The sequence below is a fragment of the Brachycentrus maculatus genome, unplaced genomic scaffold (genome assembly GCF_059751285.1).
Source record: "Brachycentrus maculatus isolate JH-2025_06_01 unplaced genomic scaffold, ASM5975128v1 h1tg000238l, whole genome shotgun sequence".
NCBI classification, from domain to species: domain Eukaryota; kingdom Metazoa; phylum Arthropoda; class Insecta; order Trichoptera; family Brachycentridae; genus Brachycentrus; species Brachycentrus maculatus.
The window spans coordinates 412,612-438,752 of NW_028280989.1; the positions used below are offsets into that span (position 1 = coordinate 412,612).

At 31.7% G+C, this 26,141-nt stretch overlaps 1 protein-coding gene across 24 annotated transcripts in view; it reads left to right on the forward strand.

The window, feature by feature from the left end:
- The window catches only part of Rbp6 (RNA-binding protein 6), a 464,382-nt gene that overhangs the window by 249,017 nt on the left and 189,224 nt on the right, over positions 1-26,141 (forward strand). For 5 of the 24 annotated variants that reach the window (XM_088264868.1, XM_088264871.1, XM_088264872.1 and 2 more), the window contains exon 1: positions 872-1,188. The exons of 16 other annotated variants lie outside the window; for them this stretch is intronic. In XM_088264868.1, the coding sequence (XP_088120994.1) occupies positions 1,111-1,188 (78 nt within the window). In that variant the 5' untranslated portion in view covers positions 872-1,110. Of the gene's footprint in view, positions 1-871; positions 1,189-26,141 lie in introns of those variants that run through there. 3 more of the 24 variants (XM_088264874.1, XM_088264875.1, XM_088264877.1) reach the window with 1 other exon arrangement.

Here is a 26,141-nt window from a genome sequence, read left to right on the forward strand (position 1 = left end):
ATAAAAAAAGAAGTTTACTTGAAGTTTTAGATCATAAAGTTAAAATTTATAGTTCGGTGACAGTGTGAGATGTTATTGACAAACGAAGGAGAAAGATAATTGTCGATAATTAAATATGTTTTTTTTTTAAATAATGAACATGTTAACAATAAAAAACATGTAATTAAGAAATATATTATATATATATTTATATATATATATATATATATATATATATATATTTATATATATATATATATATATATATATATATATATATATATATATATATATATATATATATATATATATATATATATATATATATATATATATATATATATATATATATATATATATATATATATATATATATATATATATATATATATATATATATAAATATATATATATATATATATATATATATATATATATATATATATATATATATATATATATATATATATATATAAATATATATATATTTATATATATATATATATATATATATATATATATATATATATATATATATATATATATATATATATATATATATATATATATATATATAGTCGTTTATACATAAATTGAAGGGAGTAAATAAATTTGAAAGTTCCTTAAATTAGGCAAGTATAGGGATATTAATTAATTAGAACCCTTAAAAAGTGCGAGATTCCCGTTATCGTGGGTATCCGTCGGGTCCGCGGCGCGGAGGAGTTTTGTTTGGAAATGACGTCCGGACGCGGTACGGGCGAACGGGAAATCTCTGGGAGGGCGGCGGGGGGGAGCGGGGCGGGGCGGGGCGGCGTAGGGGTGCGCCCCTGCGCAGGCGGGGCGGGGGTCGCAGCGGGGGCGGTCGATGCGCGCGCGGCGGCGCCCGGGCCGCACTCGCACAGCGCGCGCCCTACCGACACGTCGTGCCTGCCGCTCCGCTGCCGCCGAACGCTATATACAAGCTGTAAGTCACTTTTCCTCAAGTAAAACTGTCTTGTATCACTTCTCCGCCCCCGCCCCCCCGGATGCCTCCCCCCCGGGCGGCCCGGCTCGTCTGATCGCGTCCCCGTACATGTCGCAGTGTTAGAGTCAGTGTCGGCCACGGACCCGCGCTAGTGCTGCTCGCGAAGAATGCAAACCGGTGCTGTTGTGCGATTCGGTGGAGGCTTGTTTTTCCCCATGGACTCTGTCGCTCCGGAGAAGAAGAAAGTTAGTATACCCCGAGGTCTTTCCTCGACACTTTTCATAACCGTCCATTTTCAAACTTTTTTCTTTCCGCAAGCTTAAACTCTCTATTGCGCTGGAAGCAACCTCCTTTTTCGTGTTTTTTTCTATTAATTTTCGTTTTAATTCTCGTTTCTCTCCCCGAAATAACAATTTTTAGAATTTTGATTCCGGAAACAGTATTCAGTGGCGGTAATTATAGGCGATTCAAACCGGAACTGCTCGAAATTTTGGATAAATTTACCTCCAACTTTGATGACAATATACGAATATTGTTGCCGTCGGCCGGTTACTTTTTACACACATTGTGATTTTTAATAGAAATACAAATATATCGAGAAACGGAAAAATGGAATATTACTAAAATTCTAGGAACAGTGATCGTTTCGAAAAGTTTTTAATAAATCGTGAATTGAGTAAAATAGTGGCCGTAGTAGTTAAATTTACGCGCAATATTTTGAATCGCTTATCATAGGATAGACTCTGTGTAAAAAGTTGCCGACGGAAACTTTTCATCGACATTTTTCCCATTGTTATTATATTATAAGAAGTGATTTTATTAGAAAAAAGTATTTCCAGTGACAGACCATCCACCGGAAATTGGCTTTCGGCTGAAGTGAAAATCTAGTCTCGAGTTTTCTTGACACGCGAGTGGTAGATGTACGAGGGTTGCTCACCTGTACTCGGTACCTATTTCGCAGAATAGACTCGTGATCGGAATGGCTAAGCCGGCCGCGCAGTAAATATGCCGATCTCGGCCGTACGCCATACACTATAGCTCGGTCCCGATGTATTATGTACGTAGCTTCGGAAACCAATCTCATTGCATTATTCATATGTTTTCAATTACCTTAAGGCCGCTCCGTTGCGACCGTACCGACTTACTGCATGAGTCCACGTTGTTAAGTGTGTTTGAAGACCAATTTATATTATTCATCCGAACATAATAAAAGACGATAATTCCGGTTTCCTTGCATGCTACCCATTACTTCCCTTGATGTTGTCTGCATGTAAAGTTATGTGTATTTTTACCTTGTGTATGTAGATTTTTCTATGATTCATATTTTACATATGCAAAATGTTTATCTATTTAGTTGTAAATCATACAGATTAATGCAATATGATCTTGAATGATTTTCTTTGATTAATTAAAACTTTATACGCTTATAAACTTAGACAATTAACGGGTATTAACTAAACGCAAGTTTTGGAGTGGTTGAACCCGATGGTCGTATCGCCGTCGGACTATAATCTCTCACAGCACGTGAGGTACCGGCTTTGAGAAATCCGATACAGTCGCATTACACACATTTTGGTCGTTTTAATGAATAATTAATTAACTAATTTCGCCAACAAATCTCAGGCGGGTAACAAATCTCCAAATAAGATTAGTTGCGTGCAGAGAGAGAGAACTGCCTCCTGGATCTCCTACCTTCACGGACCCGTGTCTCGCATATACAAATACATTAAACATAACACAAATGCTGACTAATGCTTCGCAATATCCTTATATTCCACAACAGTTCGGACATAGGTATTTTGATTAAATTTGTTTTTGCTGTTCAAGTCTTGTATTTCTACAATAAAACGTACGAAAATCATTTAAAATGTGATAGAGAAACTTTTTAATGCGAGATTTGTAGAAATTGTTTAAATATAAATATTAAATACCTTATAGTGAATTAAAAAAATTAAGTCTGCCTTTTGTATTTAAACAAACTCTTAAAATGTTATTAAAATAATTTTAATAAATTCTTTCAACCAGCCGATCTGTGTAAATACCAATTTAAATTGAAATATAAAATGAAAAGAATTTTTACCCTATAAATTAATTCCGCCTTGGAGTTGGTAAATCTAATTATCCCTCTGGATACTAGAAATCAAAATGGAAAATTTTAAACTTTACCAACAAGTTATTTCCCGGAATGATAACTTTTCTTGTCAAAAGGGAAATCAGTTTTAATATAATTAAATTAGAAATGGTTTGTATTGATAAAGAGAGGCCTCTATGCCTGTTCTATTCTATTTATCTAAACCGCAGGCATCCGAGAGGGTTCACTGATTTATAGATTAATTTTAGGGCTATATTGCAAACAGACTTAATTTGAAACATACCCTTCCGTAAGTGTACTTTAAGGATACTTGTTTATAACGAGGTTTGAACACATTGTTTGTATGCTTGTAAGTCGTTCTTAATGAAATATATTACAGGAAATCGTAAACAATACAAAAGCTTGATATTTATATAAACCTCTATAGAAAGTAAAGTTATTTCAAGGATACAAATATTCCTGTCAAAATACAAACGATAGAGCAATAATTGTGATTTTTATAATACTATCATTAATGTGAAACCATATTTTTTACTGATTTCATAAAATGAACGTTGAAAAATGGATTCCTAATTTAAAACCGATTTTCGAAGAATTAAATTACCTTTGAAATGTTTGTGTATCAAATGTTTTCTCACTGAATATGAGATATTTTGATAAAAAAATATAAAAAAAGATTATCATTTAATATAAATGTGGTTACAGCAACACATTTCTATGAATTTCCGAGTTAATATCCAGATATATATTTTTTTACTCTCTAAAAACGTGAAATCAAATCCGTGCGTGAATTATGTAGTGTAGTGTTTTATTTTCCTGAAGTGCAATGCTGATATTCTAAAAAAAACATGCAATTATTTTAAAACTGTTCTGAATCTTCATACTTCAAATACAGGTAAAAACATAACATATTCAACAACCGTTCAGGACAATATATTCCAGATTTACGATTTTATTAAAATACCATATATTGTTAGTTACAAAAATTCACGATCGAAATTAATTTAATGTGCCCAAAATGAAAATGTACCATTACTTAATCGAATACAAGTCTTAAGTCACAAATAAGGAGGTAATGTAAAATCCCACATTTTACCTGAATTTTTAGGGGATCGTATCGAATCTATGGATTATGAGCACACGCTACCCTTCTACCTTTATTAATATTTTATTCCGAAACCTTTATCTGTTATTGAATCAGCGAACTACAATATACGGGCCGAGTAGGACTTGATATCGAGAAAGCTATACCGTGTATTTCACTATTGTATTCAATAGGCGTCTCGCGACTGAACTTCTGCCGGTCGGTCAGTGGAAAAGTCAAGCTGGGCGTGAATAATTGAAGACATAAATTGGAAACTCTAAGTTAGGAGGAGTGCTTTTATCAAATTGTCTTCACAAGCATTCCCTTAAAATATACTTGGATTGATTTAGCAATTACACATTATTATAATGGTGATTTTTCCTGCTCGGATTTCTTTAATATTTTATATAGATATATTTGATGTTTTCTCAGAAAATGATTGAAGTCGCTAAGACACTCTGACAAAAATTGTTTCTTAAAAGAGTCCTATCTTTATAATATTTTTTTCTAAATGAATTTTTTTCAAGTTTTTTTATTGACTAGATTCAGGGTATTTAATGAAAATATATAAAAAATAAATTGATATCTCAATTAAACAATGTACCTTTATTTCGCATAACAATTTTTTTTAATCAATCAATATAAGTTAGAACATTGAAGTTATCAACTATCCTGAAATGTTAATACTATAGTAAAAGTTCAAACATGTATTTGTATTATATTAAAATAACGTGAGAGAAATATTCATCGTACATAGTTATGAAACCGTAGGAAATCAGAATTGGGAAATAATTCAGTTAAATTTGATTCATGAATACCTTATTGAAGAAAAAAGCTAGGTATGTGTTAAAATTGGACTTTAATAATGTTAAATTATTTGTGGCTTGCTATCAATTGATACAAATACGGAATTTATTTATGAAACAAAAAAATAGTTTTGTCCAATGAAATAGTTTTGTCCAATGAAAAACATTTTTGTATCTAGAATACAAAGCAATCTAAATTATGTTTAGATATGATAAACGTGTTTAATAATAATATACGAGTACTACGGAATCCTTAAAGCCAAAAAACATATCTCCTGAAAACTGATACGGGCTGTAATAATTTGTCCCGGTACTTTGTTCATCCTTTTGCCTCACTGATAATTGCTTTCGAGTTTGTCCTCAGGCAACAATACAATGATCTCAATAAACGCCTGTATATCTTACCATTTCGTAAGCCACGAATACTAATCGGATATCACCAAGAGCTGAGTCTGTCGTTATTGTTTAAATTCTTGATGTTAAGCGTTAATCCTATACAAATGATAACTCCGAGCCAATATCGGATCCTGAGAGCCAAGTAAATAACGTTTATTAATTGAAAATGTAATTAATTTTACTACAATGGGGAACGAACCTTACTCCTAGCTTGGCAGATAAATAATAAACATTTTTTATTAAATCAATTCGTAACATACATTTTCAAATAAGAAACACCGAAGTAATAAAATAATAAAGATAAATATATTTTTAAACATACCGTTTTAATGAAATCTTAAAATTAGAATCTAATATTCAATATTGTATGCATTTTATTCATGCATCCTTATAAAAATGATGGAATGATTTACAAAATCAATAAAAAAATACACTTGCAAAAAATAACCACGATGAACTGAAAAACTGTGGAATACAATATGTTGATTTAATGTGAAATGAGAATTTAAGACTAAACGCTTTAAGTTTATTATATAAACGAGAAGTTTTACTATTTAACTTGAAAAGAATTATGACTTTTTGGTTAATTACATAAATGAAATGAGCTTGTCAAAAATATTTCGTAAAATAATATTATTTAAACCTCATAACATATAATTAAAATGATAAAATTAAAGAACATAATCAGAATCATATTTTTTGTAGGTTTCGCATATATTTGTTAAAATATCACATATTTATTTCTGATTCTAAACAGAAAAAAAAAACATTCTTGTTTTAATAACAAAACGATTTTTTTCATATGATTTTTATGCAGATACGGTTCTTTTGATACCTGCAATTTAATAATTTCCCACAATCTAGATCCTTTCGATATTTGTAAAATTTATAACGACTCTGATGCTACACTGCTTTTAAATATTTTCCCTGATATCCGATCAAATTGCTACTGTTATCAGGAACGATGGAAGTTCCGACAAAACTCAGTATCAAATCACCGGTCGGCGAATGGAAGCCAATATGCATCATTGAAATTGCCCGCACGAGCGGAGTTTTCCATACACGGTCTGTTTCAGTACTCAGTACATTAAACACATAACTCGATACTTGGTAAGCTTCAAAACATAGCGAGAACGAGTGATTTCTATAGCGTTGATTTGATTTTTTGCAATAATTAAAAACTATATGCTATAGAACAAATGAAACAGTGTTGAAACGTTTACAATTCGATGATTATCCTTTTTCCTTCTAATGAAGAAAAAACATTTTCCAATCAACAAAACATTGATTACAAAAACTAGTACATATATATGTATAAAGTCAATATTAACTTTGATATCGTATCTTTGTTTATCAAATTATACATTTTAATAATTTTGAAAAGACAATCACCATTGAATATACATTCAGCGGTTATCCCTGCTTACAAAGCAAATTACCGCTGACCACACGTTTACCGTCAAAATTCTGAATATAACCAGTGGAGCACTCATAATGAAAAGCTATCAAATCAGTACAAGTAAACTGCTAATCATGAATTCCATTTCATTCGGCACGTTTGTTTACGATGTTTGGTTTGCTCTCTGTCAGCAAATGTCCGACCGGTACAATTATTACTGATGAACAACAAACTATCCTTCTTTCCTAATATTGTTTGAGCGTCCTATCTCTGGGTGCGTATAAAATAGGGAAGCATATAATTTATTATCAAGTTTTCGTTTTAACGTTCCTGGAATAACGATTTCCGAACTCACTTTCCGAATATTCCCGATAGATTATGCGCGATCTTGCAAAGTTTTCCCGTTATTCAGTCTGGAGCCGTTTTATTTTGCGGCGCACAATTCGCATGATTTGTCATTGGACAACAATGGTTTATATATTTCAATGGGGGCTGTCAGTTTTGGAGAGCATTCCATTGAATAGCGACATTCCCTTCCATTCAGGCCTCATCCTTCGCAGGATACACCCCATCGGCATTACTGAGCAGCCATAGCATTGTTGTTCTCGAGTTATGCAAACAATTATTACCACACATACCTTCGTGGGAGGAACATCCTCCCTTCGCTTTACCTCCTATTGGGATAATCAGACAATAGATCTGTTCCCAGATTTCATATAATTCACGGTTAAGTTATGGATTTTATTGTGATCGTAAATTATACATAAAATCTAAGCGGCGCTATTTACACGAAAAAGGAGCATATTTTTAAAACAACCGCACTCAGCAAACTTGTATATTGAGCTATAAAGCTTGTTTAACCCTTCTGTATATGAACACGAGCTTCAAGAAACAGCGTAGTAAACAAGGGATGTGTGTAATAATAAACGTAGTACCGAAACCCATATTCATACTTTGAAGTTTAATGATATCTCCCAAAGCACAGCGCTGTCAAAATTATGATGGCAACCACTCTCAAGAATCAGACCCTCTACACTCTCCGGATGATGTAGACCATCTACAAACCGACTAGGTCTCCGTACATTCTAGTACACTATAGCTTAGCCGACCAATAAATATTTCAGGGCGGGTTCTCACCGGAACAATTCCCAAGGAGAACGGTCGGAGAGAAGAAACAAATACTCCAGATGACGAGGGCTGACACCGCATAATGGTTGTGATGGATTAAATGTACTCGGGAATTCATTTGTGGGATTGTTAATTCATTATTTAATGTGCTGTTATACGTCTACTTCGGTTTCCGTCGGACAATTAATCATTCATTTCGATATACCTTTAAAATCAAACAGATTAACTGAATTAAGGATTTAATTGTTTCTGAAAACATTAACCATGTATTACTTACTCTAATACGACTAAGATTAACTGATTTCAAATTTTATTTTATTGGGTTTTTTGTGTGTTCATGTGTTTTAAATATTTGGATCACAGTTTTTTTTTCAGTTAAATAAAGTAACGTAAATTTTGTAGTAAAATTACCGAAAAATTAAAAAAAAAATTATATAATCTTTTGAAAACAATTTTTTTTAAGAAAGATCACTTTATCCCAGAATAATTTACATTCTAAGTGGTATTTTCATTATTATATTATTAGATACGTCTTTATCAATTGCCTTGCAGCATATCCAACTCATATTATTATTAAGTAAAAATAGACGATTCTCTGTTATTGAACCTCGTAAATGAGTTTTTGCAAAGATAATTTCAAAATGACTTTTTACCCGTGTTTGTGAAAATTAAAGATTTCTTAATATCATACAGAATGTTTTCTTTATAAAGAAAAAAATCTAAAAACATTTCCCGCTACATACAAAATTGCATTTTTTCAGAAGAAAATGTGTATTTCTTCGACTTGGATTGAATAATTCATGATTTGATTACCTTCACACAGCTTATGACTCATATATTTATGTATAAACAGTATGTTTTTCCTGCCAGTATTGTCGCGAAAGGAAAAACAATGCCAGAATTCTTTTCATTTTTTCTCGGACTGAAATTCGGAATTCCCCTTCAACACACCTCTCTTATTTACTTCGAACGCAGTGGTTTGTTTTTCCTGAACAGGAGCACTTCTATCTACTATCTTCTTCTGTTCCCTTCATTTCAGTTCTATTTTCTCGTTTCCTTTAGCGAAGGGGACACCAATATCGCGCGCTTGTCTTACGGTTCACTGGGTTTTCTTTCAATTTCAGTCCTGCCACTGTATAAAGTTTGGAATGTGTGAAGGTGTGTGTGTTGGTTGATGTACGAATAGAACGTATGTTGGTATTTGGATACCTTTATTTTCAGGTTTAGCGATTTTTGCGATGGTTTTGGAGTCTCGACTTTTCTCAAAAATTCCAGTCATGATGGATATAGAAAATATGAGGAAACTTTTCATCGAGATCTTCATGCGTATACTTAATATTGAGTAATTATATCTTTTCACTCTTAAAACTCTTCTTCTTTATTTTCATAACGTTGATCACAAATCAATGTAGCAATTGTAACATATTTAAAAATAGAAATGTAATCTTCATTCAAATTCCATTAATTAAAAAAATTACGCGACAAAAGTTATTTAAGTAAGAAAAATAAATTCAAATTATTTTTATTATTGTTTTCTTTTGTACAAAAACTCCTTTCAGATAAATTTATGTAGTTGAAACCTTAGAAATAAAATTATTTCTATGAATAAATATACAACAGATTAAGTACTTACGTGTTGAATACTATTTATACAAAATAAAATGACATTTCAATCTAGCCATTCATTATTTTACAAGGATCAACAAAATGAAAATCTTTTTTTTTTTTTTTTAAATACCTTTTTTATTTAAAGGTTTATTTGCACGTGATTTATTTTATTTCAAATATACGTATTTTTAAATACAATGCTTTTCTTCGCATTGGCAAGGTACCATAAATAGGATCTCGTGACGACGGCGAATCATCCTTAACCGTTTCCATATAACAAAATGGCTTCCCAGAAATGATGTGTTGTTTTGATTGCCCCGTCTTCTTTTGTAGTCATTACTGTCCCTTATTCCTGGCGGTGGCGTGATTGGCAACGATATCCGAATAAACCGATGCCGAATATCGCCGAACGCTGTCATATTGCCGAAGCTGTCATTTAGCCACTGGTTTACTGGCGACCATCCTGGAGTGCCCTGAGATCGGTTTGTTGCTCCCGCGCATGACCTGGGAATGGAAGAATTGCGTGTATACAGATACCTTTGTGGGTTCCAAATCGATTTAAATACCCTTACGATAGCATATATCAAGATTTTTATCACAGGTTAAAAATATCTCACTCAAAATCGTTTTCCTTAATCCATTAATTTGTTGATTGCCATCCATATTTCTCGAAAATAAATATTTTTTTAAAATTATTTATCTTTATCTTCAACCAAGTAACGGAACTTACTTTAAAAATGGAAAGCTTTGCTACTTATAAACAATATCAGCGATTGGTTTTTTGAAGTAAAATAGTATATAATGATAAGGTAGAATGAAGTGCATATGAGAATACATTTTAAAATAAATTTTTATAATTGAAATCAAAATAGAAAATTACTCTTTGAAGAATAAACACTCAAATTAGAGAATATTGTAATTTTTTATTAAGCGATAATAAGATAAAATATTGGCACAGAATACTTAGAATTTAATACAAATAATTACCTTCTTGGTTTGTATATCTTATTTGAAATCATTAAAAAAATATAAGTGATTCGAAGGTACACTAGTATTTACCGAATCCATTCCAGATAATTTAATAAAATGATTGTTTGCATCTTTGAAACTATCTTAAAATTATTTTTTTTTAATGTTACAAATAAATTTTTCTCAATTCCAAACTAGTTTTGAAGAAGAATATTTTATAATTCGCTTTTATAAAAATGTTCTTACACTTTTTTAATGCGACCATCCTTAGAAATCATAGGATTAATTTGGGTCTGAAATACGGTGTATCGTGTATTATGAACATTTGAATATTGTATTCTTCAGAAAATCCCTGTAATTCACAGAAAACCGCTCTGACAGTTACGTAGTTGCACTGAATGAGCTTTACGTTATCTCCATCCCGCACTGAAATGCAAACAATCGGTCGGATTTCTACTGCAAATTGTTGGTTACCCAAAAATAACCCTGCAAGAATAAGGATTTCACTTATGAAGCATGCTTATAATAATTACTAAAATTAACTTTTAAAAAAACTTTCTATTCAATACATTAAAACAAAATCTAATATTTGTTTTTTTTTCAAATAATCTGAAATATCTTTGCATTAAAACAATCGATTGCTTAAAATCTTTTTTTTCACTGGTTGCTTTTAAATTTTGCCACAGCGTTCCATTCGAATAAGCGCGTTTTTTATATACCTGTGACAAGGGATCATGTTTATTAATGGTTTTTATTGCAATGGCAGTGCTATCTGTTGAATTTAAGAGCAATACTAATCATCATTCATGGCGGACAGGTTACCTCTTGACAGATACTATCTATTAGCATTTTTATTGTTTTCGATTGCATAGTGAGAATCTGTTTTCATTGCCTCATAAGTAATGTATTCTGAAACTTTTCAGAAATGTATGCTTTCAATTTTTTTAAACCAGACTGAGGAACAGTACCGCGTGGATAGATACAGCTGCCAAATAAATTTACGAACAGATTTTCTTACTCCTGATATATACGCAATCGTTAGAGCGCATAAATGCAAATAAGTTTTTTTCTTTTTTATTTGCTATCCATTTTCGGTACGAATATTCTGTAGAAAAATACTGGCTTATTTTTTTTATAAGATTACTAGTTAATTCATCTAACGCTTCAAATATCTATTGCATTCGACATAAAACAAATTTTATCTTAAGAATCATAAAAGAATGTCAAAGCGTTCACTCATCCTCATAATCTGTGGCTAAGGAAAGTTTTTGAGTAATTTTCTTCTTTATTTGAAGAGTTTTGTTTTTTTTTTAATCATTAAAAAATACATCTTAAAAGTGTTTAAACGTACATTTATTATACAGTTTAGATTTATTTACATTTTTGAAAAACCGAAAAAAAGTCGTAAATTAAATATTATTTTTTGACATCTCATCAAAGATAAAGAAGAATATGGAAGTCTGGGCATTTACGGGGCTTACGACCGTCATAGGCTGGTTTAAGTGATCACTTTACACACGTGTAACATTCACCAATTCTACCCATTATTGACAACCACACTACTCAAATTCTTGGAAGTTCTATATATATGAACCAATTTAGAAACCTTGTTCATGAATCACTAGAACTTCACTAGAGACATCTATTGGTGAGATGTAAAGAAGCTTTTTTACTAAGCAGAAACTCTTATATTAGTATGTGAGATCCGAATCCTGGATTATAATCACACATATGAGAAACGCCAGAAAATACCATTTTCATTTTTATTATTAAGCTTATAATTTGACCAGATAATTATCTGGTCGTAAATTAAACTTTAAAAATATAGGCAATAAAAATTGTACAAAAATTTTGTAAGACGGATTGTTTTTTTATATAACTGTTAACAAAATAGGAAGGCATTTAAAAATTATTAAAAGATATAAAAAGTTATTTTCTGGCGTTTCTCATGTGTGTGATTATGATCCAGGATTCGGATCTCACATAATAATATAAGAGTTTCTGCTTAATAAGAAAGCTTCTTTACATCTCACCAATAGATGTCTCTAGTGAAGTTCTAGTGATTCAGGAACAAGGTTTCTAGATTGGTTCATGTATATGGAGCTTCCAAGAAATTGAGTGGTGTGGTTGTCAATGATGGGTGGAATTGGTGAATGTTACACGTGTGTAAAGTGATCACTTGAACCAGCCTATGACGGTCGTCAGCCCCGTAAATGCCCGGACTTCCATATTCTTCTTCATCATTGATGAGATGTCAAAAAAATTAGATATAAAAAGAATAAATGCCTTTTGTAACAATTATGAGCTCAAATATATTATCATTTTAAAACAAATGGAAACTCATTTTAAGCAAATTACTTTTTCAGTTTAATGTAATAAATTGTTCTTACGATTTTCAAAAGGAAAATTGACATTTAATTATTATAATACAATTTTTTTTTCTTTCTGTGATATTCGAATTTCTAAACTTACTTTTTGTAATTAGAAAAAGCTATTTTAATTTTTTTTTCAACAGAATATACTTATAGGTATAAATACTTAACTCATCGTCTTTAAGAGAAAACTTTTTTAAATACTTACTTAAATTAGCAGTTTTTTTTAAATTCTTCGTCAAAATTCATTTTGTGAGCGACAAATTTATCTATGAGATTAATATAATTGACCACTTAATCCCATTAAATTGTGGAATTTTTGTTAAAATCAAAAATAATCGTATGGAAATCCTAGCTTAATCTATTCAAAATACTTGGTTACTTTTCCATTTTAATCTGTTTATCGCAGTTATTACTGGCCAGTTAGTTTCCGATAAGTTCATTAGCTACCCCTAGACTGGATTAACTTGGTCACTAATATTATAATAACAACCAGCTTTAACTTGATTTTCCGTACTAGATTTTTCGGTTTAAGATTGAAACCAAAGGGACAGGGGCGGATTTTCAAAATGTCGACCGTATCAAATCGTATTTTTATGTTAATCATAAAAAAGTGTAGTGCTATATTAAAAAAGCATTTTTGTTAATTCTATTAATAGTTTATACAAGCATATTTTTTTAAGTACGTCTTTAAAATATATATTTTGTTTATCTTTTTACATATTTCACAAACCTGTTTTATGTACGTTTGTCTAAAGGACATTCCTTTATCATATTGTGTTTTTTTTAGGTTTTTCTTTTTGCTGTCAGTTACTTGCCGAGTTTTCCTTTCTAAATAATTTGTCGTAGGTCCTAGAGACGGAAAGAGCCGTCGGATAAATCTGCCTCTGTGCCGCGCCCTATATACTTAGCCCGTATCCGGTTCGTGTTTCTAATACCCTTTAATTTATCACGTACTAAGTAAGGGACGACCCTTTGGTATTAAAAGTGCGAGACCGCTTAAACTTGCCGCCCTCGCCTCGCTCCACTCGCCTCCTCGAGCCATCCTCCAACCCAGAACAACCCCTTCCCGAACTCCCTCGCTTTAATCTCCTACAACACGTCCTATGCAAGTTTTTGGTCGGAACTTTACCTAAAAACTCTCATGTTATTAAATTTGCTACAGTGTGTGTTTCCATCATAATTCCTGTTATTTTATAATAATGAAATAATTAAATTCGCAATTTAAATTCGGGCTCCTATCGATACGCGCTTTTCAGTCGGGATAATGATTTTATTTCTTCGAATCTCATCGCTCGTTATTCACGGCTAAGTAAAAGCATAGGGAACCATTTTTGTTTTTGCTGAGTTATTTCATTATAAAATTCAAGCCAGCCTTAATTACAGCCGAAGTAAAGTTAAAACCAGAACGACCTCATTATTTACGGCTTACATTTCATGAAAAAAGTCAACCACACGTAAAATTGTGATGTCGCTTTGTATAGTAACTTGATTTTAATTTCGGGCCGAAGTTTCCATTACTGTTTTATTTTAAAAGTAACAATCTTGTTTGTATTTTGTTATCGAAATATCTATATTCATTATAGCGGCAATTTTTCTTGGCGTACCAGCTTGCCTTAATTTACGATTACTATCAGCTGCCTAGTAACATTCGAGAGTTAACTAATGACTTGTGTAATCCTACATATACAAATTCATATCGCGCTCTATAATATAACTCTCGCTAACGGCGCGTGCCTCTAAAATTACACAAGTATATGAAAAGTTATTTTCCAGAGTGTGTGAGTGTGCGAGTGTTTGGGCACAGAAATGTGGAATTAAAGGAGAGACCCAACCATGATCCGAGGATTAGAACACCAACTAGCCTAGTCAACTTCGTTTTCCAAACTAATCTCAGCTACCTTCGTTCCTAATCTCCGCCGTAATGGAGTACTTTGTTCATTCTCATGTTTAACGTCTTACAATTACTTAAAGCTCCAAATGATTTTTGCCAACATTTCAAACTTTTCCTTTCCTCTTTTGATTGATCCAACGAACTTCTTGTTTAGTCATTCTCGGTAAAGAGTACTCGATCACTTTTCTTTACTTTGAAATCCCAACCTAAGCCACATTTGAATTTCCGCCATCTTAAAATTTCTCATACTATTGATTATCAATAGGTATTTTTTTCCACATTTAAATCGATGAAAAGATTTAGAAATAAGATTTGATTTAACGTCACAATACAACGATGAAAATACATCATATTTTTTTATTGTATATTCCCATCAACTTTATTACTTTCGATAAAGTTATTTTTTGTAAATTCAATCCAACAAGTCCTTAAATAACGTCAATTTAGTTTTCTATTACGTAAATAACAGTTCGCTTATCTGCGATACAAATAATAATGTTGTATTTATTTGCTCATGGAAGCAAATATATACCTACATATAAACGTTTCCGATTGACGAGATTCTCCGCAGGGGAAATAAAATTTGAAATGGAAAATCGTTTTATGAATAATAAATAAGCCTATTATCGTTATTTGCTTGCGATTACATAGAATATTCACAAAATAAATTTGAACGACCCTCTTACGCCGTATTGTCAGACATTTGCGCAAAATCAATAGCGTCCTACTGTTTTCCCGCCTTTGACATATAGAGCCAACTACCTACGCACCTACACCCGTATATACATATTGGCATTCAGTGTTGCCCTCTCAAATATTATGATTTCGAGAGCGCGTCACTCAAGCGCGCTAAGCTCCCAATTTTAATTTTACGCGCCATGTGCATTAGAGGCCCTTCAGCGGTGGCAACACTCGAATGAATGCCGGCTGATATTTTCAACCAAATCATTTTACACAGGTTTAAATGCTTTAAATTAATTTCAGCTCGCGATTCTATTGGTAGTTTGCATCCCAATTTAACAATTTGATAAAATATTATTTCCATGCTATATTTTCTCAATTTTAGTAAAATTTCCGACAAAAAGCTAATCAATTTTACAATCTGTCAAGATCAAATTGAAATTAAGTAAAAGTGATGACTTTATTTTAATTATTTCTTTCCTCACGTTTGTCTATGCACGTGTTTTATTTTTAACACCAAATGCATGACTTTAAAATGTTTTTTTTATTCATATCTCAAACCTGATAATGCAAAGATCATCGCGTTAAATTGATCGTTAGCTATATGAAGGTAAGGTGATGACCGCAGTCTAGTACTTCAAATGCTAGGATCTAGGAGTGAACGCGTTTCGAAGGATTCAGAAGGACCTCAGGATAAAAGACATAACCGAAATATGGAAGAGGAATTCGGGGTTTGAACGTTTTATTTTTAAATACATATATATATATACACAAACACATACACATACTAAAAGAATTGTATATCCTGACAAATTGGATGATAGATGTCATACGCTTCGACCGGCTACAACTGCTATAGGCGAAGTAATCTTACCAGTTCGCAACCAGCGCACTATATGTGTCGAGCGTGCTTTTGCTATTGCGGAACCAATGGCGTGGAATGCTCTGCCACCAGTAATTAGAAATAGTGAGAGTGAGATGATCTTTAAAAAAAACTAAAAACGCATTGGTTTGCTAAATAATTTTCACTTTCTTCTTTTCCCCAATTCATTCACAGTGAAGCGCCCTTGAGGTAGTATTTTACGAAAATGACGCAATAAAATTTATCCAAATTTATTATTTTTATTATTTATTGTAAATATAAAATTTGATCTCGTTTTCGATTAAAATCATAGAATAAAGTACACACGATTTTATAAAACAATTTAAGTTTAGTACAACGCCTAACATTGAATTATTACGAAGCATTCAATTTAATAAAATAATATTGATCCAAAGCTCCAGATTGTGAACGCTTGTTGAAGTTCAATGATTAAACGACGTGATTAAAGCAGTTAAAAATAATAAGTGAATAAAGTTAAAACACAATATTTCTCCTCTAGAGCTATGCAAATTATAAATAATGTTATTGTCTCGTAACATGCTATGGAAGCCGATTTCCATTTCAATGCCCTTTTATCGCTTAGTAATAATATGTTGTGTAATTACACCGATAATTTATTTTATTACTACGTATTTTACGTAAATAAGTAACTTTAACCGTTTGTCAACATTTAATTAACAATAGCCCTATTATAATATCGCCTGGAATATTGTGGCATATTTTTATCGTATGAAGCACTTAATTAGCTATCTATATGAATTAAAATGTTAATGTTCGTTTGTTCCAAATCTTAAATCTCCCGAAGCTATTCACAAATTGCTTTGAAAATTTCCAATGTTGTATTCACATACGCGCTTGATTTTATATACCTGTGGCGTTTTTACCAGTGACAAGTAAAAACGTATTTTCGAGTGTTTTTACCTCAACGGCAGCTCCATCTGTTCAATGTAATAGTATACACACATATGTACACAACTTAAAATTCTAGACTTAAACAATGTAGGGTGTGTTTTTTTTTCAAAAGCTGCCTTTTATATTTTTTCAAAAAAATTGCGTCTTTTCTAGCAGCAAAACAGACTCCAATCTTTTTAAAAAAAGGAAACATATGTGTAATACATTTTGATCTCCGAACAATATAAGTTTTACAAATCAAATTTATAATATTTATCGAAACGCGAGTAAAACAATTGACTTCCAGTTAGGCATTTAATTACAAATGTCAATCCTGGCAACACTATCTTAGATGCCAATATCGAGAGATGGAGATTAAATGCTGTTGTCTTTTTGATGCTGATTTACTTGCCGTTCTTATGAATTAGTATTATTAGTATTATTATTGCTCTGATAATATCTTGGATCACGTATCATCTTCGAACAGTACACCGCATTACACGGCAACATGATTCCAACAGAACTAACACAATATATTTTCTATCCTAACATCGCAAACTTTCGGCAGCTCAGTTAATTTAACTTTCTAAAACTGCTCTGTTGAGTTTGGACATGTTTGTGTTCATCAGTTTGAATGCTTTGCAGTCATAACTAAGCCAATTACTAATGCATTATTGTGTGCATTAAATGATATACAGAGAATAATCCGGTATCCTATGTCCGTTCAACGTTAGCCAAGTATCAGGAATACAAGAAAAAAATATGATAAAATGAGTTTCAAAAAGCTAGAAACCATCGCTATATTCAACCAATATGCACCTAATGAGAATTTTTGGGATTTTGAGTTACATTGAATTCTCTTAAGATTACACAATGCAGAATAATTCAACATAATATTTGGCTATATCAGACTACTAGCCGCTGTGTATCAATTGAGTTAAGTTAAAAAGAAACAAGTAGACAGCACATATTTCTACTAAATACGTTAAAATTTACAGTGCTTGTGAAACGATAAGAATTACAACTACAAAATATATGAAATAACATTGTATTGTAATACATTGATAATGATAACTAACAGAAGCTGTCAATGCCGCTGTTACGTTTTACAGATGGCGTTGCCATCGTGGAAAAAAAATATGTTTTAAAAACATTTTTTGAACTGTCACAGGTATATTATAACACGCGTGTTTTTTAATGGAACATTGTGAATCGGTGAATAACTAAGGGAGATTTAAGATATTGCCTAAACGAACTTTATTTATTTATTCATTTAGAATTTTTTTTTAATCATTCAGTAGACTATGAATGACGGAAAATATGTCGGTTATTCCTACATACAATATTGTCAATATAACCTATTAATTATCTTTTTATACATAAAAAATACTTGAGTACAAAATATCTAACCGCGCACAATGAAAGTGGCCCGAGATGCACATGTTCGCAATTCTCAAATATCATTGTCTGACGGCCGACAGTCAGCCCCTACTATATCATGACCGGCTCACACAAATTCAAAACAGGATACAGTCAAAAGTTGTTTTTACAAAACAAAATCACTGTCAAATGTTTTTGTTGACAAAAAACGTGTCGCTTTGAAGTTTTTGAAACAACTCGGCTAAGCTGATTTCCAGTTAAAGTGATTCCGGTAAATCAGAAATCTTATTTTTGTAAACCTTATCTACACGTTTCGTACACAAGCATTTTGTTCATTGATTGTTTATCACGTATAGAACACGTGATCAGCCTTGCGTTTCACAAAACATAAATATTACATTGAAAAAATACGTGTTTTTTTTACTCCCCTGAAAATCGAACCCGGAACCTCTATCACAGCAGCCTGAACAATCGACAATCATATCGTGTTAGGACTTTTGTGTATTGTTTCAATGAAAAATAGTAATCAAGTTATATTCCATAAAATAAATATTTTGCTCAATACCGAATTTAAGAAAGTTGTGCATTTCAGTGATAATAGGGTTTCACGAGGTATGTTTTCATTAGTAGCAAGCTTTTGTGTGTAAACAACATTATGAAGTTTGCACAAAAGATGTTTAACGAACTGAGCGCTAAGGGTTATATGTAAAATTTACAATATAAATAAAAGAATTTCTGACAAGAGAATCACAAAACCTTCTTGAACAACCGTGTATAAATTTCCAACACATTTGTTTGATTTGAAATTGGATACAATTCTGAAAAATATGGGAAGATGTATGATATTTTCGAAACGCGAACAAGTGAGTCCCCTTGGAATAAGTCTAGTGTGTCTAGAACTAAACTTGCAACCCTAGCAATCTCAAGGTCAGACCTTAGAAAACATATAAGTGAATCGCATTCAAATTTTATAGAGGACCGGTACGAGATATTCAAATAACAACGTTTCGAAAATCGTATTCTTCTCCGGCATTTTGTCGAAAGCAATTCAGATTTTTGTTTCGAAAAATTTTAACTTTTTAATTTTTTTTAATTCTCTGGCTTTTATCTGTAGGGCACCGTAACAGATCGAAGTAATGTTAACTTGATTGTTAATTATACGAAGACAAGTTGATTTGTTCTATGTTCCGGTTTCTTGGAAATAGGAGTAAAATATATGTATTTGATGGGACACAAATACTAGATATGAAAAAGATCAGAGTCATTTTTATTACTGGTACATGAGTAAAAGATGTAAAAAACAAAAAAAAATATTGAAAACCATAGAAAAGTATAGCTGGAATGTAAAATGAACTATCAAGATTAAAAACCCAAACTCATATGAACATGTGAAAGTTGTAAAAATTTATCCTAGTATATACGTGTTCCTTGAAGTAGACGTTTAAAAAAATAAAGGTTAAAAAGTCATCGGTATTCGTTTTTTTTAATTGATTAAAATTATCGTGATCGCACAAACAAAGATCGTTATAAGATCACCATTTTCAACTGCGTTAAACGTCTCAGAAATTGTTTTGTATACTAACCTACATAGAGATCGTATCGTTTTCAAATTAAAAGGGCATTCATTTCTTATAAACGAGTTCAAGCAGAAGTCCCCTGATAGTACAAAATAATTAATTTTATAGGCCACATCGTATTTTATAAAGCAGAAAGCTACAAGGAGCTCACTATATAGGTATAAACTGGTCCGATGTAAATAGGGCCAGGTTATGAGGGGAGACATTATTAGGGGCATGAATAGCTTTGAAGGAAGTTCTTTATGGCGTACATAACGCTCGAATACTACCAATAAGGCTAAATTTAAATTATTCACGTAACGAATCGCTTTTATTTATTAATAAAATGAAGCATATTTACATATAAAAATAATAAAAGTGGAAAAGCCGTAGTGCGACCAACTTTGAGTTGACGCCTCATTTTCACATTTGATTTCAGTTAGCTGCGCAATTACGCCCTTTGTATTATTTCATGCTTATAAATTTTATGCTTAAAAGAATTCTAATTCTTTGACGTCGATTGCTATGTGATTCAAAACACGCACGTTATTGAGATGCACGCGCATTTAGACTATCAAAAACGTTTCATCTGATTGTGAAATTAATAATCAGAGCAGTAATCTACCATGATCAATATAATTCTTTGAACCCAAACACTGATTTAAGACTTTAAAGCTGTTACCAAGATTTTTTTCATGATATGTTAAAATTAAAATTTTCCATAATTCCATCTCACTGACTTGGTTCATCTTGAAATATCCAATTTACTCTCGATAACAACCCCTTAAAATAACACTTAATATTTTAATTAAATAAAAATAATACGTTTTATATACTTTTTTTCTAAAAACAATTACCAATCGAACATTTTCTATATTGATAAAGGTTTAATATAAACCTTCTTCTTGTAGCAATAATGTGTTTTATTCGTGTTGACATTAGTCTATATGAATAATGAAAAAATAGTATCATTAGGTTAAGGCTACATTAGTGAAATGAAGTCCTATTAGCTTTCATTAATGACGTAACATGAGTATTATATTATACTATATTTTGGAAAGCTCTATTTTGGTATTCACTATAATCGTACTACAAAAGTCGTTGGAGCGGTAAATGGATACGTAATTTAGATTTTATACGAGATTTAAGAATATTCTTCCCAAACTACAGCGCTTTAAATTCTATTTAAACTACATCCGCACATGATATTGATTATGTTTAACCTTGTAATATTTAAAAAAAAATCTAATTTTAATTTATAAAATAATTTCGTTTCTTTTGTTTACAAATATAATTTAGTAACATTTTTAAGTATTCAAATATATCTTTATCCAACGGGCACAGTTTACAAATCACAAATCACATATATATATATAGCGTTAACTTGGTTGTTAAAAGTTCGAAAACATGATGATCGCTTCTGTGCTCTAAAACTCTGAAAAGATACAGATGGCTGTAGAGAAGGAGCCAGATATTTCTGATATACTCGTAAGATAAAATATATGGAGGATCAAAAGTTAATATTTAGTAGACTGAAAAAAGGAAAATAGCGGCAAATGGTAGAATTCTTGGGATAGCATACCCATAATCGTATAATTCACATAGAATTGGTACGAGTCTCTTGAGGTTTACTAGCATACCCAAAATATTTTTTAATGATTAAATATTGAATTGTAAAAATAATTAAAAACAAACATTTATAACTTCTTATATAAATGTTAAAACCCTTCTATTTATCGTGGGAATTGTATTATTTTTTTTTTAAATCCAGCATTTCTTGGTGGAAAACCGTTTCCATAATAAAACAATATAAATCTGTAATCCTGGTCACTGGTCACTGGTCAAATAAAATAAAAGCTACATAATTTTTATTTTATTATACAAATGTGGTCATATAATATTTCCGTATCGTATAATACATTAAAAAATAATAAAATGTGTTTCATTTTATGTATAAGCCCATCTAACCAATCAATTAAAAACAAAAAACAAATTTCTACACATGTACCTACTACATAAAACGGAATCGAGCTTTAAAGCTTGATGTTTTGACAATTTTAACGCGTTCGTTACCTAACCACGTCACACTTATTGAAAACAGTCCAGACCACCTATATAATATTAATGTCCGTAATACAAATTAATAATTCGGCCTTTCTCATCCTCTCGACTCCGCGAGCGATCTGAAAGAGACGAAAGCCATTGCCTGTTGCGAAATGGTATTAAGAAGGGGGAACCATTTGGCATATAAATTTTTATGTGGCGTCGGGTTATACTATTTGTATTTAGTTACGATTGTGGCTCAGTTCTGGTCAGATTTCATACTCGGCGCTTTAGCAGTCACAGCGCGTCGGTCGATTCATCGTTTACAGTACATCAACTCCTATTTTTAGTTTGGATTTTAGAATTATAAATGTGAGAACATTATTTTGTTTTTAAAGTGATTAATTTACTTGTGAAGTTACTCGAATATTGATAAAACGATTAAAGTAAGTAGACTCCCAGCAAGATTCTAGTATGAATTGTTATATATTGTATTTGTTTTACCATCCGCTTCACTATGATTTATTATGAATTCATTGAATTTACGTAAACATTTTTCTCGGAATCGTGAAATGTTTCACCAATTCTGCTTTTCTCGTGTTTATTTTATTCCTTGATTAATGTTTGGCTTTCCAAAGCAGAAACTCATCCTTATATAAGAACGTAGAAAACAAAACGAATACCTTCGTTAATACGGGAATACTTACTTCCCCCTTTCACCGAAGGTTCTGATTTAGTAAAGAAAAACTTCATTAGTACACGCTCCATAAACACGAAGATTTATCAAATCTCGGTTTGTCTTTCTTCTTGCTTAATCAACCAAAAAGTACGTAAATCTTTTCGAATACAAGACGCACACATCGAAAGGAATCGCACATTCGTACAGCTTTGTATCGAAGGACATTTGGATACTTCCGGCAAAGTTCCGACGGCACAAAGCACTCTTGATTTCAGACCAGACGATTAATATACCGGTCTTTAATCACCTATTTGTCAGCCGCCTTTTGACACATAGCAACTTTCAACCCCACTCGTGTATTCTGTCAGCCTCGTGAATCTAAAGCGGCGTGACAGATCGGTTTCCATTAAATCTGATTATGCTACGAGCTATTTCAGTCATACGCTGCTGTTTAGCATAATTCTAATACTCATATAGCGAATGCCTTAAATTACATCGTAACAAATTAAAACTACCCTCGAATATAAGCTCTGTGAAACAATAACTTCCCTCATTTATTAAATGCGACTGTTACATGGAGTTGCATATATACCTTAACTCCACTCTGATGGATTATACTTTTTTTAAGGTAAAGTATACCGTATTTCAGCAATTTTCTCTTAAGTCTACAAGCGCCATTTATTGCGAACGTGGACCGAACAATATTTTTGCAAGCTAAGTTATTTGTTTTATTTTCCCACTTTCCTTTTTCATAGCAAAAATATGGCGTATGAACACGCAGCTTTACGAATATATTTCACTACCAACAGTATCTTCACCATGTCTAGTTATCCGCCATTTATCTCAACCGTGTGTGTGTAAGTAGGGCCGTAAGCTAACTCGTGTACATTGTACACGAACCATTATACACACTCGTAAAATACACACAGTTAATAGAATCCTTGTAAAGCGCCCCATCTGTGTGAGTGTATGAGTAAATCTACACAATAGCGGATGTATTGAAAAACTGTGAAAGAAAAAGCTTTGTAAGTGGAGGTATTGGGTATACTTCACATAGCGCAGGAAGGAGTCCGTTAGAGTAAGAATCTACTGACCTTAAAACGTTTTTCTTAATGTAACTAGTCACATGTGTGATTAATAACGTCCGGAAAATAAAGTACACATTTTTTTATATTTTAATCTTACATTTATGATTTTAAAGAGTAACTTCATTTTGTTTCAATTAAAAAAACTTTAAGGCATTAATTTGAAATCGGTTAACGACTAGTCGTAAGGGTGACTCAACGTTAAAAATTCTTCTTCATTATCCTTCGCCCTAAACGCCTACACAACATTGAAGGGAAAACCTTTTCAATCCTGATGTTATCAAACAATTCAAACAAAATTACTTCAATTCCATTTAATTCCACGCGATTTTTGAGAGTCGCCTAATCCGGCACGTGGACGAATTTTATCTTAATGCTGATGAATCCAATTGGACAAAGCATTACTTCATACGACCGTCATTTATGTTCTCTTTGTCGCGCGAGCTCGGTAATGGCGGCCCTGCTAGGGCACAATAGAGAATGAATGCTGTCATTTTGTTCTCATCATTCCTTCTCCCGAACCGGGAACCAAGAAAGGCCTTTGCTTAACATTTTTAGCTCACTAAGCAAAAACAGTATTCTCCACAGTAATAACATTAATTTTCGTTATATTAAACGATCGCTCGTATTCATAAAAAAGTGTTTTTTTAATCATTATTACGCAATAATTATTAATCTAATCTGAATAAATATTTTTAGTGGGTACGGGGTAAAGAATTTTATTGAAACATTGTGTTTTTTATGTTTTTTGATCCAAATGAAAAATTTATATTTCAATAATGTATTTGAAATTAAAATGAATTTGAAATATGTATATTTTTTCGAAACAGTTTTCCATGAAAAAAATATTTTCGTAATAATCTAAGATTTTGTTTAGAAAAATAAGTCAAATAATTTAAATTAATTAAATGTAATATGTAGATAAATATTGATAAGTAATTAATACGTTTTTATTTTACTCCTTTCTCAAAATATCCATTCCTACAATTCTTTCAATATAACAAATAAATGAACGGAATAATTTATATATTTTTGTTAATTTATCCCTTTTTAACAGACGTTCTGAATCATTAAGAGTTACAAAAACAGTTTTTACCGATTTCAGACCGACTTTCGATGTATTGCCCTACCACTGGTTTGCACTAGCTTTGCACTCAAGTAATCTACCATTTAAAGAAATATTTCTTTCACATATAATTCACATATAATTCTATTTAAATTATTATCATCATCTACAAAATAAATTGCCGAATAATTTACAGGCTCTACTCAAGCTATTAAAAGGTAGCTATATAGACACTGAACTCTAAAACTGGCGTAGCGGGTTCAATTTCAAATTGGAAAATGAATTCAATAAATATTTATGTGTGGTAATTTAGAAATAATCGGCTCTTTCAGAAAACTCACTGGTTAAAAGGTGAAATAAATTATCTGTTTATGAAATAATATATTAACAATTACTGATGAAATTCTTCCTCGAAAATAATTTGAAAGATCAATCTTTAATTTAGAAAGCAATCTTTTGAATTTATCAGTCAAGTCCGATTTGAATGAACTGTACGAACGATCAACATTAAGAATATTAAATTCCGCAATGTTTGGCTTGTTTTGGTACTTAGGCTAAGGAAACATCTGTTCATGAAAGGCATCCGTCTCTATAGAAATAAATCAAGGTTATTAAATGGGACATCGCGCTTCCCCTTTATACAGCCTGTTTGTATATAAAGCAGTGGTTTCATTCTTTTTGATCTTAAACACCACGTTTCTCAAAATCTTACAGCGGCGACCTAATTTTTGCTATTTAGATCTAAGCGTATTTATTAAAATATAATTTTCAATATTTAGACAGAAAAGCAAGTTTACACAAAATAATTTCATTAATTGATTTGCCCGTTAATTTTGGTGATATTATCCATTTTAATTTTAATTTCGCTTGGTAAGTGCTAATTTTTATTAAAATCTATTGCAACTCATGTTTCGTTCGATACATTCAAGATCATTATCAAACGGTGATTGATTATGATGCTAAATGCATCTTAATACGTCTCACAACAGATTGTAAGAAATAGTGGTAAGTATATACCACTATTTCTTACAATCTGTTGTGATTGTAAGAAATTTTTTTCAAATCTTAATGAATTACAAAGATATTCAGGGATAAAATTCGAATTTTATGGTAATTCGTTTTTTTTTACCGGTAGAGTGCAAAAATAGTGCATACCCAAGGTGTCTGCACATCACGGCTATGGGGT